This window comes from Sus scrofa, chromosome 2 (assembly GCF_054392235.1).
Source record: "Sus scrofa isolate SSC_HxYL_T2T_F1_AM1 chromosome 2, Sscrofa_HxYL_maternal_Yorkshire_Landrace_v2.0, whole genome shotgun sequence".
NCBI lineage: Eukaryota > Metazoa > Chordata > Mammalia > Artiodactyla > Suidae > Sus > Sus scrofa.
Window position 1 is genome coordinate 64,775,675 of NC_139384.1, and position 18,906 is coordinate 64,794,580.

Sequence of the window (18,906 nt, forward strand, 5' to 3'; positions counted from 1 at the left end):
GGAATTTGTAGAGATAAAGGAAGTCAGTCTGATTTCTAGATTTCCACTGGGGAACCATGAACAAAAGTGCTTGTAAACCACTAATAAATCAACCTTTTTTTTCAACCTATTTTGGAATCAAAGGATTTATATCCAAAATATACTAAAATGCAAAAAATGATCCATTTACTTTGCTTGATGAATCCCTAAATCAAACAAGGTAAATATAGTTTGATCAATTTAGGTCAACTGGTTACATCATTATTCTGAATTCTTTAGGTAAATTGTTTAGTGGCCTAAATTCTATGTAATCCAATATTAATTGAGAAATAACTTCCATATTATGTTTTTCCCTTTACACCTATGGATATTTCAAGAATGACACATTTGGAGAACCACACAATCACTGAATTTATTCTTCTGGGTTTGCTGCAATACACCCCAACTCACATGTGTCTCTTTGCACTTATAATCATAATATTTCTTTTTACACTCACTAGAAACAGCCTCTTAATTTTGGTGATCCTGATAGATCCCAATCTTCACACTCCAATGTATTTTTTCCTTTGGCAGCTATCTCTCATTGACATTCTCTTTACTCTTGCCATTGTACCCAAGATAATGACAGACTACCTTCTGCATAAAACAGTCATCTCTGTTTCTGGCTGTGGCACCCAAATCTTCCTGGGGCTGGCTCTGGGAGGAACTGAGTGCATCCTTTTAGGTCTCATGTCCTATGATCGATATGTTGCCATCTGCAAGCCTCTACATTATCCACTTCTCATGAACTGGTCCCTGTTTAAGCAGATGGCTTTTAGCTCATGGGCCAGTGGTGTTTTCAATGCCTTGATACACACTGTCTACACCATGAGATTCTCCTTTTGTGGATTGAGGGAAATACATCATTTCTACTGTGAACTTCCCAGTGTCTTGCATCTCTCCTGTGAGGACACCTCGACCTATGAGATGGGAGTTTTCATTAGCACTACCATTTTGCTTCTTATTCCATTCTCAGTCATCCTCGCTTCTTACACACTCATCCTGGTCACCATCATCCAAATGACTTCTACTGAGGGGAGGAAGAAAGCATTTTCTACTTGCTCATCTCATCTTACAGTTGTCAGCTTATATTATAGTGCCATTATTTTCATGTATATGAGGCCAATCTCTTCTCATACTTTCAGTCAAGACAAAGTAGTATCTGTCTTCTATACCATTTTGACACCTATGCTAAATCCTATGATTTATAGTCTTAGAAATAAGGATGTGATGGGAGCCTTGGGAAAAATCCTATGGAAGTGTACATTGTATTCTAAAATGAGAATATAAAGCCTCAGTGGATAGTGTGCATTATTAAGTATAAATGTTGTTTACATCATATGAATTTTTTTTTTTTGTCTTTTGTCTTTTTGTTATTGTTGTTGTTGTTGTTGCTATTTCTTGGGCCGCTCCCGCGGCATATGGAGGTTCCCAGGCTAGGGGTTGAATCGGAGCTGTAGCCACCGACCTACGCCAGAGCCACAGCAACGCGGGATCCGAGCCGCGTCTGCAACCTATACCACAGCTCACGGCAATGCCGGATCGTTAACCCACTGAGCAAGGGCAGGGACCGAACCCGCAACCTCATGGTTCCTAGTCGGATTCGTTAACCACTGCGCCATGATGGGAACTCCCCCATATGAATTATTTTTTTATTATCTAATAACATTCATACATCAGTCACTCAGACCTAGTGTTGCATTTGACCTATTAACATAAGCTAAATTTACTCTTAAACAGATAGCTCTCAATAGAGATCCATGGTATAAAATGGAAGGTAAGCCTCACCTATGGTATCTAAAATATGAAACAAATTAATCATCTTGAAACAGAAACAAATTAATGGACAAGGAGAACAGACATGTGGTTGCCAAGGGTAAGGGAGTTGGAGAGGGATGGAGTGGGAAATTGAGATAAGCAGGCATAAGTTATTATACATGGAGATGATAAACAAGGTCCTATCATATAGTACAGAGAACTATATTCAATGTCCTATGATAAACCACAATGGAAAATAACATAAAAATTGTATAATATATGCATAACTGAATTATTTTGCTGTACAGCAGAAATTAACACATTGTAAATCAACAACACTTCAATTAAAAATAAATAAAAAAGAACACCATTAATTGAAGTTTCCAAAATTACAAAAAATGACTCACCTTGGCATCATTTAGTGATATACTGTGACTATAAAATCTTAACTTTTGAGGTGCCACATTAAAAATTGGATGCTATCCAACTATTCCCTTCTGATGTCTTAGAAATTAGCCTTTTAGAACATGCTGACAGTGATAGAATCCCTGAGCCTTGATGCCTCTGTAAGTGCTCAAACTTCAAGGTAACTCACTAATGGTGTCATTGATTTCTATTACTTCTTTTGCTTAATTAATGGTGCAATTTGAAAAATGAGTACCAGTTGTCCTTGTAACTGTTTGATTGTAAAGTTTGTATAAATCTAACATTTATCAGTCTTCTGTCTTACTTTAGTTCTCACTTAGCATCTAAGGGCAGATGAAGGGATCCAAAAAAGTCATAGTATTAGAGGCAAGTACTAAATAAAATTGGAACACCATATTCCTTCTTTGAGCTAGGTAATAGAGATGTAAGACCTAAAATATATATTAACCAGTCTCAAGTGTTTTCATCAGAAATTCTTTCTATTGGAGAGCAGCCAATACTTTGAGTATAAAGACTTTATAGGCCTGCCTTTATCCCTGCTTTCTTTTTAGACTCAAATTCATGCAAGTTCAGAGCCAGATGTGAGCTGAGTTTTCTTCTATGCTCATTGTCAATCACTGCTCTATCAGGGAAGGGTGTTTTCAAGGTGCTAGAGTAGAAACCCTGAGAGTCAATTCTGATCTGGTGTCACTCCCTCTAAATGTATACTCACACCACCTCTTCAAGACAATGGCACCATTGCCCCAGATGGAAGTAGAAATGAATCAAGAGGGGCTGAGGCGGGCTTTCAACTTGATCTGGGATGCATGATGGGGCTATTGCATGAAACCAGACAGAGCCTCATGCATTTTCAATCTGCTTCCTCCACCTTGTTCCTGGAAGTAAGCCAGTATGTGCATATTCTTTATGGGTGGAGTATAGATTTCTTACAGCCCTCCTGTAAGTCCTACTGGTTTTCAAACCCAGAGAAGGTATTCATCATCCCAGTGTTGGACACTAGGTCTCAATGTCTGATATGTAGTTCTAACGGTTCACTACCCAGGGAAAACCTTCAGGCCTTTGATATCCTCCTTCTCACCTGTACTCTCCTAGGGTCATAACTCCTGACCTGATTGCTTCTCTTCCCTTCATATGAATTTTTTGTTACAATCTAAGTTGCATAGGAATCAGTCTCCATTTTTTCAGTGAGAATTTCTCCACATGTAGATATATTTTATATGTTCATGGCAAAAGTGAGTTCAATGTCCTCATATCTGCCACCTTAGTCTTCTCCCATTTACTAACTTTGAGTTAATTTTTTGTTTATGGTTTAAGTTGTAGTCAAGCTTCATTTTTGTACATATAGAGATTTAGTTTTTATAAAATCATTTATTAAAAAGACTGTCTTTTCCCCCATTGAGTTGTCCTAGCACTCTGGTCAAGAATAATTTTATTACATACAAGATGGTTCCTTGACTTGCTATTCCATCTCATTGAGCTATATGTTTTTATTAATGTCAGTACAACACTGTTTTCATTACTATAACTTTGTTGTAGACTTTAAATGAAAGAAATGAAACCCCCAACTTTATTTACAATACGGTTCTGGCTATTATAGATGGTGATAGTTAATTTTATGTGTTAAATTGAGAATATCATTTGATGTATAGATATCTGCTAGATGCATATGTGTGGATGAGTTCTGATTTGATTAGCATATGTGTTGGTATACAGAATAAAGAGGATTGCCTTCCCCAAATTTGGTTTCCCTCTGTGAATTTGTTGAAGACCCAACAGAACAAAAAGTGAAGGAAAAGAATATTAGCTCTATTTCTAACACTTGACCTGGGTATCAGTATTCTGCTCTTGGTGGTTTAAGTTCCTGGGTTATTATACTCAGACTGCAGTATATAACATTTGATATCAAATGTTCAGATTTTCAAACACAGTTTCCCTGAATCTCTATCTTGCATGTAGAAATTATGGGGATTCTCAGCCACCAAATTGTCTGAGTTAACTTTGTTTACATATATATTTTTGGAGATCCTTGACTAATACAGAGTCTATAGATTGCACATACAATTTAGAATGGATTTTTCTATCTGTAAAAAGTTTATCAGTTTTTTTCATACAAATTGTATTCAACTTCTAGGTCAATTTATAACTTCAATTTAATCAACTTCTAGATCAAATTGATAACTTCAAATTGATCTTTCTAATCACAGACACAGTATGAATTTGCATAAATTAGTGTATTTCATAATTTATTTCATCAATATTTTATAGTTTTACTGTAGAAATCTTTTGCCTGTTTATTAATGTAATGTAATGTAATTTAAGAAAGTTCCTCTGTGGGTGTTTTATAATTCAGAGCCATACACTGAATTCCCAAGAGGTATCTGCCCTCTAGCTTATTGGGTAGTATGCATGAAGTCATTGGTGTGGTTTGTAAAATATGCAATATCATGGGAATGAGGACTAAAATTCTCTCAGTGAGGTATTGGGAAACCTAACACACAGATAACTCCAATCATCCATAGATACTACCAGCACAACATGAGCCATACCCACGCCACCATAATTTTGAGTCCAGATTCCTCTGTGTACTTTGGAATATATTAGAGAGGTTTAGGTACAGTAGAAAGCTAGGGAGGACACATAAAAAATTTTCACTATCCCAATCAAGGGGAAAAATACAAGCTTTAGCTGTAGAACCATCTTCAAGTGGACAAAATTAGCTATCATCAGTTGGCTTGGTACATTGAAATAATGAGAAGCAAGACAAGCTTAAGAATTCTAAGACAAAAGGAAACAAGATTCATGGAGAAAATGTATTCATAAAAGATTTGAGAAAGGCTCTGAATATTTGTCTGGACTTACAAAGGGTTTTACAATCTGAAGACAGTAAAATTTTCAAAGGTAATTACCTCAGATGCAGAAATATTGGCATGCAGTTCAAAGAAGGAAAAATAAAAAAAAGACATATCCAAAAGCACACTCTAGTAAACAAACTCAAAGACATGGAAATAGGCAAAATTTTAGTTAGATTTCAAAAAAGTGGTTTCAAAGAAACTCAATAAATTGCAAAACAAAACCCAAGATAATTCAAAAAATGAAAAAAATACATGAACATCAATAAATTTAACTGAGATAGACAAATTATTAAAGTGAACCAAACAGTGGATGTGCACTGGTCCATGGCCAGTCACACTAGGACCCAGCTTTACTCACCACCTGGTCAGTTTCTGGCTCCATCCCTGGGACTCCCAGGCCCTGTTATAAACCCAGCAAAAAACTGGTCCCACAAACCAGCCTACTGGCAACATCTACCTGAGGCAGCACCTAGCAGCCATGTCTATCAGTATGTGCATAGTACTCAGCCCTCACAATAGGAGGATTGACTCAGCCCACATAAAGTCATACAGCTCTGGTGACTAGAGAGAAGTGTGTGGCAGGACTCCATAGGACATCTCATACATAAGGCCACTTCCAAAATTGAGAAACAATCAACTTAAATAGTATATACAAATAAACACAGAAAATTAGGTTAAATTAAGACAATGAGGAATATGTTCCCTGTGAAGGAAAATGAGAAAACCTCAGAAAAATAACTAAGCAATGTGGAGATGAGCAACCAAGCAGATAAAGGGTTCAAGATAACAAGCATAAAGAAGCTCAAAGAAGTTAGGGAAAAATAGATGAGTACAGTGGTAAATTTAACAGAGTTAAAATATAAAGAATAAAACATATCTGAATAAGAAAATAATTGAAATAGAAATACACTGGAACAAATCAACAGTAGAATAGATGACAAAAAGGAATAAATCAAGAAACTGGAAGACAGAGTAGTGGATATCATCCAAGCTCAAAAAAAAGGAAAACATTAAAAGAACAGTTTGACAAATGTGTGGTATAGTATTAAGTGTACAAACATTTCCATTATTAAAGTCCCAGGAGGAGAAGCAAGAGAAAAAAAATTCAGATAACTTATCTCAAGTGATAGTAGCTGAGAACATTCATAATCTGGGAAAAGATTCAAACATCCAAGAGATAGAGAAATTAAAACAAGGAGATAATGGCCAGCATATACTGAGGAAAAACAAGGCTACCTTCCAAAAGAAAAATGACCTTCAAAGAAAAAATATTGACTCACAGCCTACACAGCCATGATCCCACATAAAAACACCCTTTCAAGACCACAATAGATAACTGTTTTCCCCAAATTCATAGAGACAGAGGAAGTTAAATAAATGGAAAAACAGAGGAACCACTTCCAATTAAATGAACAAGAGAAATCAACTGACAGAACAAGTTATGAAAGAGATGTCACCAGTCAACTAGACCCTATGTTCAATAAGAAGGTAATAAAAATGTTTAATTGAGTAATTAAGAAAGATTACCAATAAAACTGCAGATCACTCTGACAAGGAATTAGAAACAGTAAACAGGGAACAACCAAAATTATTCAATTGTTGAGATAATAATCTCTCCAGGAGCAAGGAATAACATAATAAATAAGCAGAAAAATAGTTATGTAATCTGGAAGATATGGCAATGGAAAACTTCCAATAATAAGAGCAGACAGAAAGACAAATTGAAAAAAAAAAAAAAAAAGAAGGGGAGTTCCTGTCATGGCTTAGTGGTTAATGAATCCAACTAGTAACCATGATGTTGCAGGTTCAATCCCTGGCCTTGGTCAGTGGGTTAAGGATCTGGAGTTTCCTTGAGCTGTGGTGTAGGTTGCAGATGCAGCTCAGATTCTTCATTGCTGTGGCTGTGGCATAGGCCAGTGGCTACAGGTCAGATTTGACCCCTAGCCTGGGAACCTCCATATGCCATAGGAGTAGCCCAAGACATGGAAAAAAGACAAAAAAAAAAAAAAAAAAAAAAAAAAAAAAAAAAAGGCTAAAACTGAAGAGCTGCATGTAAATCAATGAAACTGGAAGACGCTCTCACACCATGAACAAAAATAAATTTGAAATAGCTTGAAGACAAATGTAAGACAAGACACCATCAAATGCCTAGAAGTGAACATAGGCAAAACATTCTCTGATTATCAACCTTACAAATGTTTTCTTAGATCAGTTTCCCAAGGCAACAGATATAAAAGCAAAAATAAATCAATGAGACCTAATCAAATTGACAAAATTTTGAACAGCAAAGGAAACCATTAAAAACAAAAAACAAAAAGACAACCTACAGAATGGGAGAAAATACTTTCAAATGATGGAAATTACAAGGGCTTAATCTCTTAAATATACAAACAAATTATATAACTCAACAGCAAAGAAAAAAAAAAAAAAACTAACAACCCAATTGATAAATGGGCAAAAGACCTGAATAGACATTTTTCCAATGAAGATGCACAGATGTTCAACAAGCACATGAAAAAATGCTCAAAATCACTGATTATTAGAGAAATGCAAATCAAAACTACTGTGAGGTATCACCTCACACCACTCAAAATGGCCATCATTAATAAATCCACAAATAACAAATGATGGAGAGGGTGTGGAGAAAAGGGAACAATCCTACACAGGGGGTGAGAATGTAAATTGGTACTACCACTTTGGAAAACAGTACATGGTACCTTAGAAAACTAAGTATAGAACTACCATATAACCCAAGAATCCCACTCTTGGACATGTATCTAGACGAAACTTTCTTTGAAAACACATGGACCTGTATGTTCATTGCAGCACTGTCCACAATAGACAAGTCATGGAAACAACCTAAATGTTGTCCATCTGCATTAAGAAAATGTGGTGTATATATACAGAATGGAATACTACTCAGCCATAAAAAGAACAAAATAATGTCATTTAAAGCAACGTGGATGGAATGAGAGACTCATACTCAGTGAAATCAGTCAGAAAGAGAAAGACAAATACCATATGATATCACATATCTGGAATCTAATATACAGCAAAATAAACCCTTCCACAGAATAAAACTCATGGACTTGGAGAACAGACTTGTGGTTTCCAAGGGGGATGGGGAAGGAGTGAGGTGGACTGGACATCTGGAGTTAATAGATGTAAACTACTGCCTTTGGAATTAATAAGCAATGAGATCCTGCTGTATAGCACTGGGATCTATATCTCATTACTTATGATGGAACATGATGAAGGATAATATGAGAAAAAGAATGTATATATATGTGACTGGGTTCTATTGCTGTACAGTAGAAAATTGACAAAACACTGTAAAGCAGCTATAATAAAAAAATCATTAATAAAAAATGGAAGTAACATATAAGCCCTGTGGAATCATATCAAATATGTCAATATATTCCAATATATTCATAGATAGTGTTCCAGCAGAAGCATAGAGAGAACAACCAAAAAAAAAAAAAAAAAAAAAACCCAAAGAAACAAAAAATACAAGAAAGAAAAAAGAAAGGAACAAAGGAGAAACATAGAATCACCTGGAAAAAAGTTTTAAAATGGCAATAAATACAAATTTATCAATAATTACCTTAAATATCAATGGATTAAATGCTCACATCAAAAGACATAGAGTGGCAGACTGGGCTTAAAAATAAAAGATCCTATAATATATTGCCTAAAGAGGCTTAACCTTGTGGCAAATGACACATAAATTGAAAGTGATGGGAGAGAAAAAGATATTTAATGTAAGTGTAAAAGACAGGAAAGCAGGAGTTTCAATATTCATATCAGGCAAAATAGACTTTAAATGAAAGCCATAGAGAAAGACAAAGTAAGACATTATTTAATGATAAAAGGATCCATTCAAGAAGAGGATATTACAATCATCAATATATATGCCCCTAATATAGGAGTGCCTAAATATATACAACAAATACTAACAGATATAAAAGAATATATTGATGGGAATAGAATAATAGTAGTAGATTTTAACACCACACTCACATCAATGGAGAGATCCTCTAGACAGAAATGACACAATAGAAAAGTTAGACTTAATATATACAGGACATTACTTCCAAAAAAAGTAGAATATATATTCTTATCAAGTATACATGGAATATTCTCAAGGATTGACCACATACAGGGCACAAAACTAACCTCAACAAATTTAAGAGTATAGAAAATTATTTCAAGTAACTTTTCTGACCACAACAGCATGTAACTAGAAATCAACCACCAGAAAAGAAATGAGAAAAATCTGAATGATTTTTTTTTTTTCATTACAGAGAATGAAAAAAAAATTCTACTAAAAATCCAATGGGTCAATGAGGAAATCAAAAGGGAAATTTAAAAATACCTTAAGACAAATTATAATGAAAACACAATGATTCAAAATATATGGGATACCACAAATGCAGTATTTAGAAGGAAGTTCATCACAACAGAGCCCTTCTTCAAAAAGAAGAAAAATCTCAAATCAACAACTTAACTTACCACCTAAAAGAATTGGAAAAAGAAAAAACAACAAAACCTAAAGTCAGAAGAAGGAAGGAAATCATAAAAGTCAAAAGGAAATAAATAAATTAGAGATTCAAAAAAAATAAAAGAAAAATCAATAAAACCATGAGTTAGTTCTTTGAAAGGGTAAACAAAATTGATAAACCTCTGGCTAGAATCACCAAGAAGAGGTGAGAAAAAACCAAAATAAACAAAATAAGAAATGAAAAAGGAGAAATCTCAATGGATACTGCAGAAATACAAAAAAAAAAAAAAAAAAAAAGAGAGAGAATACTATGAACAATTATATGCCAACAAATTTTACAACCTAGAAGAAATGGATCACTTTCTAGAGACACAGAGCCCACCACAACTGAATCAAGAAGAAATAGATCAATTAAACATAGAAGAGCAGATGGCTTCGCAGGCAAATTCTACCTAAGAAAAATTTATACCCATCCTTCTTAAACTTTTCCAAAATATTAAAGAAGAGGGAATAATCCCAAAGACATTCTATAAAGCCACCAGCACCCTAATACCAAAACCATTGATGCTACCAAAAAAGAAAATTATAGGCCAATAACTTTGATGAATATAGATGCAAAAATTCTCAACAAAATTTTAGGTAACCAAATTAAACAACATATAAATAAGATCATATAACAAAACCATGTGGTATTTATCCCAAGTTCACAAGGATGTTTCAACATATGCAAATCAATCAACATCATACACCATACTAAAAAAAGAAAAGTAAAACAACCAAATGGAATTCCCTTGGCTCAATGGAAACAAATCTGACTAGCATCCGTGAGGACGCAGGTTCCATCCCTGGCCTTGCTCAGTGAGTTAAGGGTCCAGCATTGCCCTGAGCTGTGGTGTAGTTTGCAGTCACTGCTCAGATCCCATGTTGCTGTGACTATGGTATAGGCCAGCAGCTACAGCTCTAATTTGATGCCTAGCCTGGGGATCTCCATATGCCATGGGTACTGCCCTAAAAATACAAAAAAAAAAAAAAAAGTTCATCTCAATAGATTTGGAAAAATTGTTTAACAAAATCCAACATCCATTTATGATAAAAAAAAAATCTTACCAAAGTGGGTATACAGGGAATATATATTAACATAATCAAAGCTGTTTATGACAAACCCACAGCCAATATCATACCTTATGGAGAAAAGCTGAAAACCTTCCCACAAAAATCTGGAACAAGACAGGGATACACACTCTCACCAATTTTGTTCAGCATAGTATTAGAAGTCTTAGCCACAGCAATTAGATAAACAAAGGAAATAAATTGTATTGAAATTGGAAGAGAAGAGATAAAATTCTCACTGTATGCAGAAGACACGATACTATATACTATATATAAATAACCCTAAGAACACTGCACAAAAACTACTTGAACTGGTCAAGAAATTCAACTAAGAGCGGGATACAAGATTAATATTCAGAAATTGGTTGTGTATCTCTATACTAACAATGAAATATTAGAAAATGAATATAAAAATACAGTGCTTTTGATACCTCTCTCTTTCTCTGTCTCTCTCTCGCACACACACACAAATAAATTTTGGAATAAGCCTGATCAAGGAAGTGGAAGATTATATGCTGAGAACTATAAAACATCATGGAAATTAAAGAGGATTAAAAGAAATGGGAAGATATTACATGCTCTTGAGTTGGAAGAATTAATATTGTAAAGATGGCTATGTCTTCCAAAGCAATCTACAGATTCAATGCAATCCTTATCAAGCTACCCATACCATTTTTCACAAAACTAGAAGATACAATTAAAAATATTTATGGAACCATAAAAAAACCATAATTGCCTGAGCAAACCTGTGGAACAAAAAACTAGCAGGAAGCATAAATCTCCTAGACTTCAGACAATAAGGCAAAGCTACAGTCATCAAGACAGTGTGGTACTGGTTTTAAAAAGAGACATACAGAAAAATGGAACAGAATAGTGAACTCAGAAATAAACCCAGACACTTACAGTCAATTAATCTTTGACAAAGGAGGCAAGAATATAAAATAGGAAAAAGAGAATCTCTTCAGCAAGAGGTGCTGGGAAAACTGGACAGCTGCATGTATATCAATGAAACTAGAAAGCAACCTCACACCATGTACACACCAAAAAAATTCAAAATGGCTTACAGGCTTAAATATAAGACAAAACATCATAATACTCCTGGAAGTGATCCAAGACAAAATATTCCCTGACCTCAACCATATAAATGTTTTCTTATGTCAGTCTTCCAAGGCAACAGAAATAAACAAAAATGAACCAATGGGGCATAATCAAACTTACAAGATTTGCACAGCAAAAGAAATCATAAAAAAAAATACAACCTATGGAATTGGAGAAAATGTTTCAAACAATGCAATCCCCAAGGGCTTAGCCTCCAAAATATATTACAAAAAAACTCATTAAACTCCACAACAAAAAAAAGGAAACCAAAACTCAAAAATTGGCAGAAGACCTGTCCAAAGAAGACATACAGATAGCCAATAGGCACAGGAAAAAATGCTCAACATCAATGATTATTAGAGAAATGCAAACTAAAACTACAGTAAAATACCTCCTCACACTGCCCTGAATGACCACCATTATTAAGTTTACAAATAACAAATGCTGAGAGAGTGTAGAGAAATGGAGGGGGTGTACACTGTTGGAGGGGGTGTAAATTGATACAACCACTATGGAAAACAGTATGCAGGTACCTCAGAAAATTATAGACCCACCATATGTTCCAGCAATCCCATTCCTAGGCATATATCCAGGCAAAACTTTCATTGAACAATATACATCCACCTGTATGTTCATTGCAGCACTATTCACAATAGCCAAGATTTGGAAACAACATAAATTTCAATTGACAGATGAATGGATTAAAAAGATATGATACATATACACAATGGAATACTTCTCAGACATAAAAAAGTCTTGCGAGACATGTTTCTACAATCCTTTCTTAGTCTCTTTGCTTCTATTGTCTATGCTGAAAACTCCATCTTGTCCTGCTTTACTTTACCCCATATTCCTGCTTGAAAAAGAGTCACAGTGCTGGTAAATGACTTAAGTTAAGAACAAAGACCAAAAGGCATAAGTTATTCATATGGTGAGATGAATGAGGACATAATGCATTGGTCTAGGCATGCCAGACCTGTGCGGATCGGCATGCTGTTTGCACAGCATGATATGTCTTCTTAAGAATAAGAGAAAGAGGAACCTCTTGGTCCACAGAGACATTTATCTTAATTAAAGGTGTGAACTGGGAACTTAAGGTCTCAGGGACCAAGAGCACTGCCTGAAAAAACCACACAGCTTTTATTGTGTTCTTTAGGATTACCTTAAGTGAGGAGGGGGTTGTAGGTGCAGGATATAATTTTTTTTATTATTTTAAAAGTTATTTTATTATTGTAAAAGTCACATAGCTGGTAGCTGGTTAAGCTTTTAGTCTGACCTTTAGGCATTTAACAATCACTAGCATTGAGGAAGCCCGGTGTTAGCTGACTATGCATAACATCTAGCATCATCATTGTGCTTCCACAGATGGCATGCCTATATAAAGCAACCTGGTGTGCCTAGGTTTGCACCTCATTCTCCTTGCTGATGCATATTCTGCTAATGACTGCTCATAAGCTCCCTGGGGCCATGAGTTTCCTCTTTCTCTTATTTTAACAGGACATGTATTTATCTTATTTTAACAGGTCCCTCATAGGCATGATATGATAATTACTTGTATTTCTCTGTTTGACATTTCATTTAGCATAATCACTAGTATCGCGAATGGAAGGATAGTCTCCTTTCACCTGGTTGAATAATTTTATATTGTGTGTATGAAATTTCATATTGTTTTCTATAGTTGGTTGAACAAATTTATAGTCCCTCCAAACAATTTGCATTCCTCACCTCAAATTGTATCCCCATATCCTCACTAGTATCAGCTGCCTCTTGTCTTCTTGATAATAGTATGAAGTGATAGCTCAATCAAGGTTTTGATTTGCATTCCCCTAAGATTAGTGATGTTGAGCATATTTTCTTGTGACTGATGGCCCTTCATATGTCTTTTTTAAAAAATATATGTATATTCATGTCCTTTATCCACTTTTAATTAGGATGTTTGGGATTTTTTATATTAAATTTTATGAATTTGGTATAATATTTGCTATAAGTTCAATAAGTTGAGGCAGTTTCCCTCTAGTCTTTGTTTATTAAGAATTTTTATCTTGAAAAGAAGTTGAATTTTGTCAAACCATTGTTTTCCAACAATTAGATGAACAGGTTGTTGAATTAGGTAGTATTTTTGCTGAAGATTTTTGCATCAATACTCACAAGATATATGAATTCTTACTTTCCTTTTATTATAGTGTCTTTTATTCCTTTCGTATCAAGGTAATATGACACCATGTCATGTTATTCCTCAGAAAATTTTAGTTATTTGTGCACAAAAAAATCAGTTGGTAATTATGTTAGTCTAAATCTATACACATATTTTAAAGGTAAAATTAAATAATACTTTATAAAAAGTCTATCAGAAAAAATCTTACCTAATTCATAGCTTTTCACTCAAAAAATATCTTTTCCAAGTTAACCCAGGATTAAATTTTTTAACACAGATATTAACTCTAACAAAGCATCACATACAATGTGTACAATATGCTTAATTGTGGATTAGAGTGTTACTAAAAGGACTGTTGGAAACATAACAAATTTCTCCACCATGATTAGAGTCTTTCCATTTGATTTGAAAAGTCTTACATAACAATGAGAAAATGACTGTAGTGTTTCAAGTATATTCTTACTGATTTTTATGCTAAATGATTGAAGATTTATTTTCTGTGACAATGATAATAATATTGATGATAATAATTAATAATAATCTTAAACACATAGCATAATAACAGTTCCAAAAATGTATGTCAAATTAAAGTGTTGAAAACTATTGAATTTCTTTTGGATTTATTTTGGAATCTATTTTTCTGCCTTTCTGCTGTTGGAGACATGGCTCAGATTGTCAGTGTCAAAAAATGAGATACATGAACACGGGGAGATCTTGACAAGGCTCTTTACTTCTGCAGAAGGGCAAGGGTACTCCAAAAATTGCACATGCTGAACAAAGGACCCTCCCCTATTTATCCCTAACATAGATGATTTACCTGTCCCCTTCCCATTGGTCAGGTGAGGGTGCACATCCTTCCTGGTTGGCTAATTTGAAACAAATTGTTACTGGGAGAAGAGGGAAAGAGGGGAGTCATAGGAAGGGGAAACTGGAGCAAAATGGAGTAACCAAGATTTCCTTTAATAGAAAAGACATTGTTACTTTCCATAATTCCCCCTTTCATTTTTTATCAAATAATCTTTTCTTCAAACTCTTTGAGCATGGTTTGTCTCATGCTCTATTGTGTCTATCAGGAGCATGTTGACTTGGTGGGGAGGGGGTCCAAGTTGCTTTGTTAGGGCAGTCTCTATTAATTTTTGAATAAGTCCCCTGGCACAAGGAATTATACAACATATAACTAAGACAAGGACACTAACTACAACAATTTTAGGGGTAAAAATTTAAGCTATTAGTCCCTTTTATTTATTTATAAACCAATTTTTTAAAAGGTCTGTGAAGGTGTCATTAATACCAGAATTCTCTGAGAGCTCATCTGCTAAGCTTATTAATCCACATAGGGCCTTGATGATGGTGCTGTCTGGGGCAGTGTTGTTGGGAATGAATATGCAGCACTGGATATCAGTCATTACACAGACTCCACTCTTTTCTGCTAGCATCATGTCTAAAGCAAGTCTATTTTCCCATGCTATTTCAGCTATTTCTTTAATGGCATCTGTAGTGTAATTAATGCATCTTTGTTGATTGTAAAATATGTAGTTTATCCAATCAACAGTTTTGTTTATGGTTGACCACCAAAAGAGAGCAGATTCAAACATGGAAGCTACCTGATTTCTTGTCTTGAATTTGTTTGGAACACCTACTGAGTCAATATAGACCTGGGGGGTCAAAGGACCCCCCCCCCCCCGTGGGGGTGATGTCTCGTTTCCTCAGAATTGGCTGAGTTGAGATTGGGGCTAAGTGCCAGGGTGAAAAGGATGGACAATTGCACCAAAGTACAGGTGTCACTTGGATTTTTCAGAAGGATGCTCATTAGTAAATTCCCACAATACCACCAGACATCTGCCTGGAGCACTTGGAACTGGGATTTATAGTGGGGATGATGTAGGACCAGCTTTCACTGCACCTGATCAGAGTGCATAAGAAAGTCACCTTTGCCTCTTGTCATTTTAGACATGAGAAATTGACATTTTCATTTGGCTACTGAACAGTTCTCAGGGGCTGAGCTGCAGAACTTTTGACCTCAGTGAAGAGTAGTGACAAAGTCCGACTGGACTCATTATTTCATGCCATTTTGTCCTGGAAGAGGGTCATCACACATTCAAGACCCTGTGGGTCTGACGACCATCCTAAAGGAAAGGGAACCGCTTGGGTCTCCAGTATCCCTGTGGCACAAGCTTAACAGCTGTTTTTGTCTAGTGTGTCCACAGAATATTTTATCCATTTTAACCAGGCATTTGTGTCCCCATATCCTGTTTTTATACTCACAGTCAGCCTTCCACCAAAGGTGAGTTTTTTGCTTCCTTCAGTTAATAGGGCAGTGGCGGCTACTGATTATATGTACTCAGCCATCCTCCGGTGACAGGGTCCAGGAGGCAGGAAGGAAGGCTGCCAACTGGTGGCCTTTCCCATTTTCTGTGTAAGGATCCCTAGAGCTATCCCCCAGCCCATGCTTACAAGTAAATGAAAAGATTTTTCAAAAGGATGGTAGAGTCAGAAGAGGGGCTCCTGTCAGTGCCTCTCTTAAATCCCTAAATTGTTGTACCTCCTCCTGGCTCCATAGTAAGGTATTAGGGTCTTCCTCTACAAGCATGGAAATAATCATTTTATATTATGTTCTTTTTAGTATACATAGTCCCCTTGTTCTAGGTTTTGTGGCATCTGATTTTTATCCAAAAATAGATTACTGAGATAAACTTTAGAAATAAGTTTAGAATGTTTTTTTACAAGCTTAGTTAAACTTTGCAGCAATGTAATAGCAAACAACTATCTAGGAAGTATGTCTTAGTGATACTGACCACAATTCAAAGAATGAGATTAATAGATTTAGCAAGTTTTCTTTGAACATCTCTTTCTCCCTAAAATTACTCTCATTTTTTATCAAATATTAGCCAAACCAAGACTAATTTCTTTGCCTATTAAGTCTGGTGTCAACAACCTTGGCCTGATGATTTATGCAAATAAAATTGATCATATAGAATTTTTTAATTGACTTTGTTGGAATTTTATGATGAATCATGGACTAAGCTTTTAAAAGGCACCTCAGGGCTAGGAAAGTCATGTCAAGGGTTTATCTTAAACATTTTTATCTTAAAGATCTTGGTGAATTCCTTCCTTTTTAAATACTCAGATACCTTGAGGTTTTTACAGGCTACGCACAAGGTGGCCTTCCTAATTATCTGATAAATCTTCTGAAAACCTGAGCATTTCCATTCTCTGAAGAAATCAGGTAGAGAAGAGAGAAATGTTTCAGTTCTACTTACAAAGGTGTAATTTACCAAATTACCTGTTGAGAATTTCTTTATTCCTGGAAAACACAGATTAAAAGCCAATATTATTTTAAATAGAAACCATAAAATTATAACCATATTCACCAGTTCACACAGTACAATGTCACCAATCCTTTTTGTTTAACAGTTTATGACATCATCAATTTCCCTTTTAGATTTTTTTTCTAAATTTCTTACTCAGCTCATCATTAGGTCTGGAAGTTAAAAACTTGTATTTCTTAAAAAAAAAAAAAGTTCTTTCTATAGATATTCTAGAAAAGGAAACATTTTTGCAAAGGAATTTGAGTAAAGCCATTAACTAACAGTGACAAAAGACTTAAGGCACATTTTAAATCTGATTGCAATGCAAATTGACAATGATACTTGGTAACTGTTGTGACATAACAATTTGAAATAACTAGAAAAAGAAAAGAATTAGACACAGCACCAGTATATATCTGAATTTCAGGAACTATAAAAGTTCTAGAATATCTATCTATATTAAAACATGTATTTATTTATATAATCTGAGGTTTATCACTCATTTGATAATACTCTCTATGTATTTTAACATTTCAAATAATTGTAGTAAATTTAACTCTTTTTTTTAATACCTCAAGGATTCCATGAAGCATTTTAAAGTTAGCTGAGTTAAAAGCACTTTAAGTAGAATTTGACAGTGTTCATAAATAAATCATTTTTTTAATTTGGTCAGATGGAATTATAGGTTGCTGTGGATAATACTTCTTTCTTAATCAAAGTTACAAGAGATCTCAAAAGCAAATACAGGAGATCACTTAAAAGAACATTATACAATCTGTTATCAAAGTAGCATTCCAAGGAAACTTTGTTTTCTTAACAAAGAAAAGCCAAGTTCAAGTTTTGTATCAGCTTACTTTAAAATTAATTTACTCAATTAAACTTATTTTAAACTGAGTTCTGACAATGTATAACCCTTCTCTCAATGTCTACTTCCCACAAACCTTCCATCATTTTCTGTATCCATTAGTTTTTCCATTTAAAACAAGCTAGGAGACAGACTTACTCTTCTTTTCCTTGATAAAATAGAATTCCATTCCTCATTCTTTCTCACATATGCCTTTTATGTCTCTTTTAGTAAGTTCTCTAATAGATCACCTTTCCAATCCTTTATTTTATATATTTATTTATTTATTTAACTCTCACCTAAGTCTGGAATAAGGCCCTGCCATATCCTTTAGTTTTGTTGAGGCGGTGGGCTTTGATCTCATAGGCAGGACAGCACATTTGTGCCTGCGGCCTAACCCTCCTGTTCTGACTCTGTGAGCAGTGGCAGTGCCCCTGAGCCTGGGTGGTGGGCTCTGCACCCCTCCCCCTCCCACACTCCCCTGGCAGCAATAGCATTGGTGGCTGTGGCTGGAGCCGAGCCAGTGCCATTTTGGGGATTGGAAGGAGGTGGCAGTGAGCCAAGGGGGTCCCATGGAGGGGAGGAGGTCCCAGAATGTTCTTGGGTTTCCTTCTTATTTCCCTTTTGGTCCCATGCTCTGAGTGGAAATAAGACCACCAGTCCCTGCCACCAAGAGAGAGCATAATGTTTCCTCTTGAGACCCCAGTGGCTTGTCCTGGATAAACTGAATGAGCAGCTGACAGATCCAATCCTCCTCTGATCCAAACTTTGGCCAGAAGATGTATGGGGCAAGAATAAGTGTCTGTGTCCAGATAAAACAACTTTTAATCATTCTT

General features: G+C 35.2%; 1 protein-coding gene across 1 annotated transcript in view; it reads left to right on the plus strand.

The window, feature by feature from the left end:
- The first annotated feature begins 357 nt into the window (after nucleotides 1-357).
- The window catches only part of LOC106509426 (olfactory receptor 2AJ1-like), a 35,251-nt gene continuing 16,702 nt past the window's right edge, over nucleotides 358-18,906 (plus strand). Inside the window, exons 1-2 of the mRNA XM_013994601.1 lie at nucleotides 358-1,279; nucleotides 2,929-3,141. Of these exons, the coding sequence (XP_013850055.1) occupies nucleotides 358-1,279; nucleotides 2,929-3,141 (1,135 nt within the window). The remainder of the gene's footprint in view (nucleotides 1,280-2,928; nucleotides 3,142-18,906) is intronic.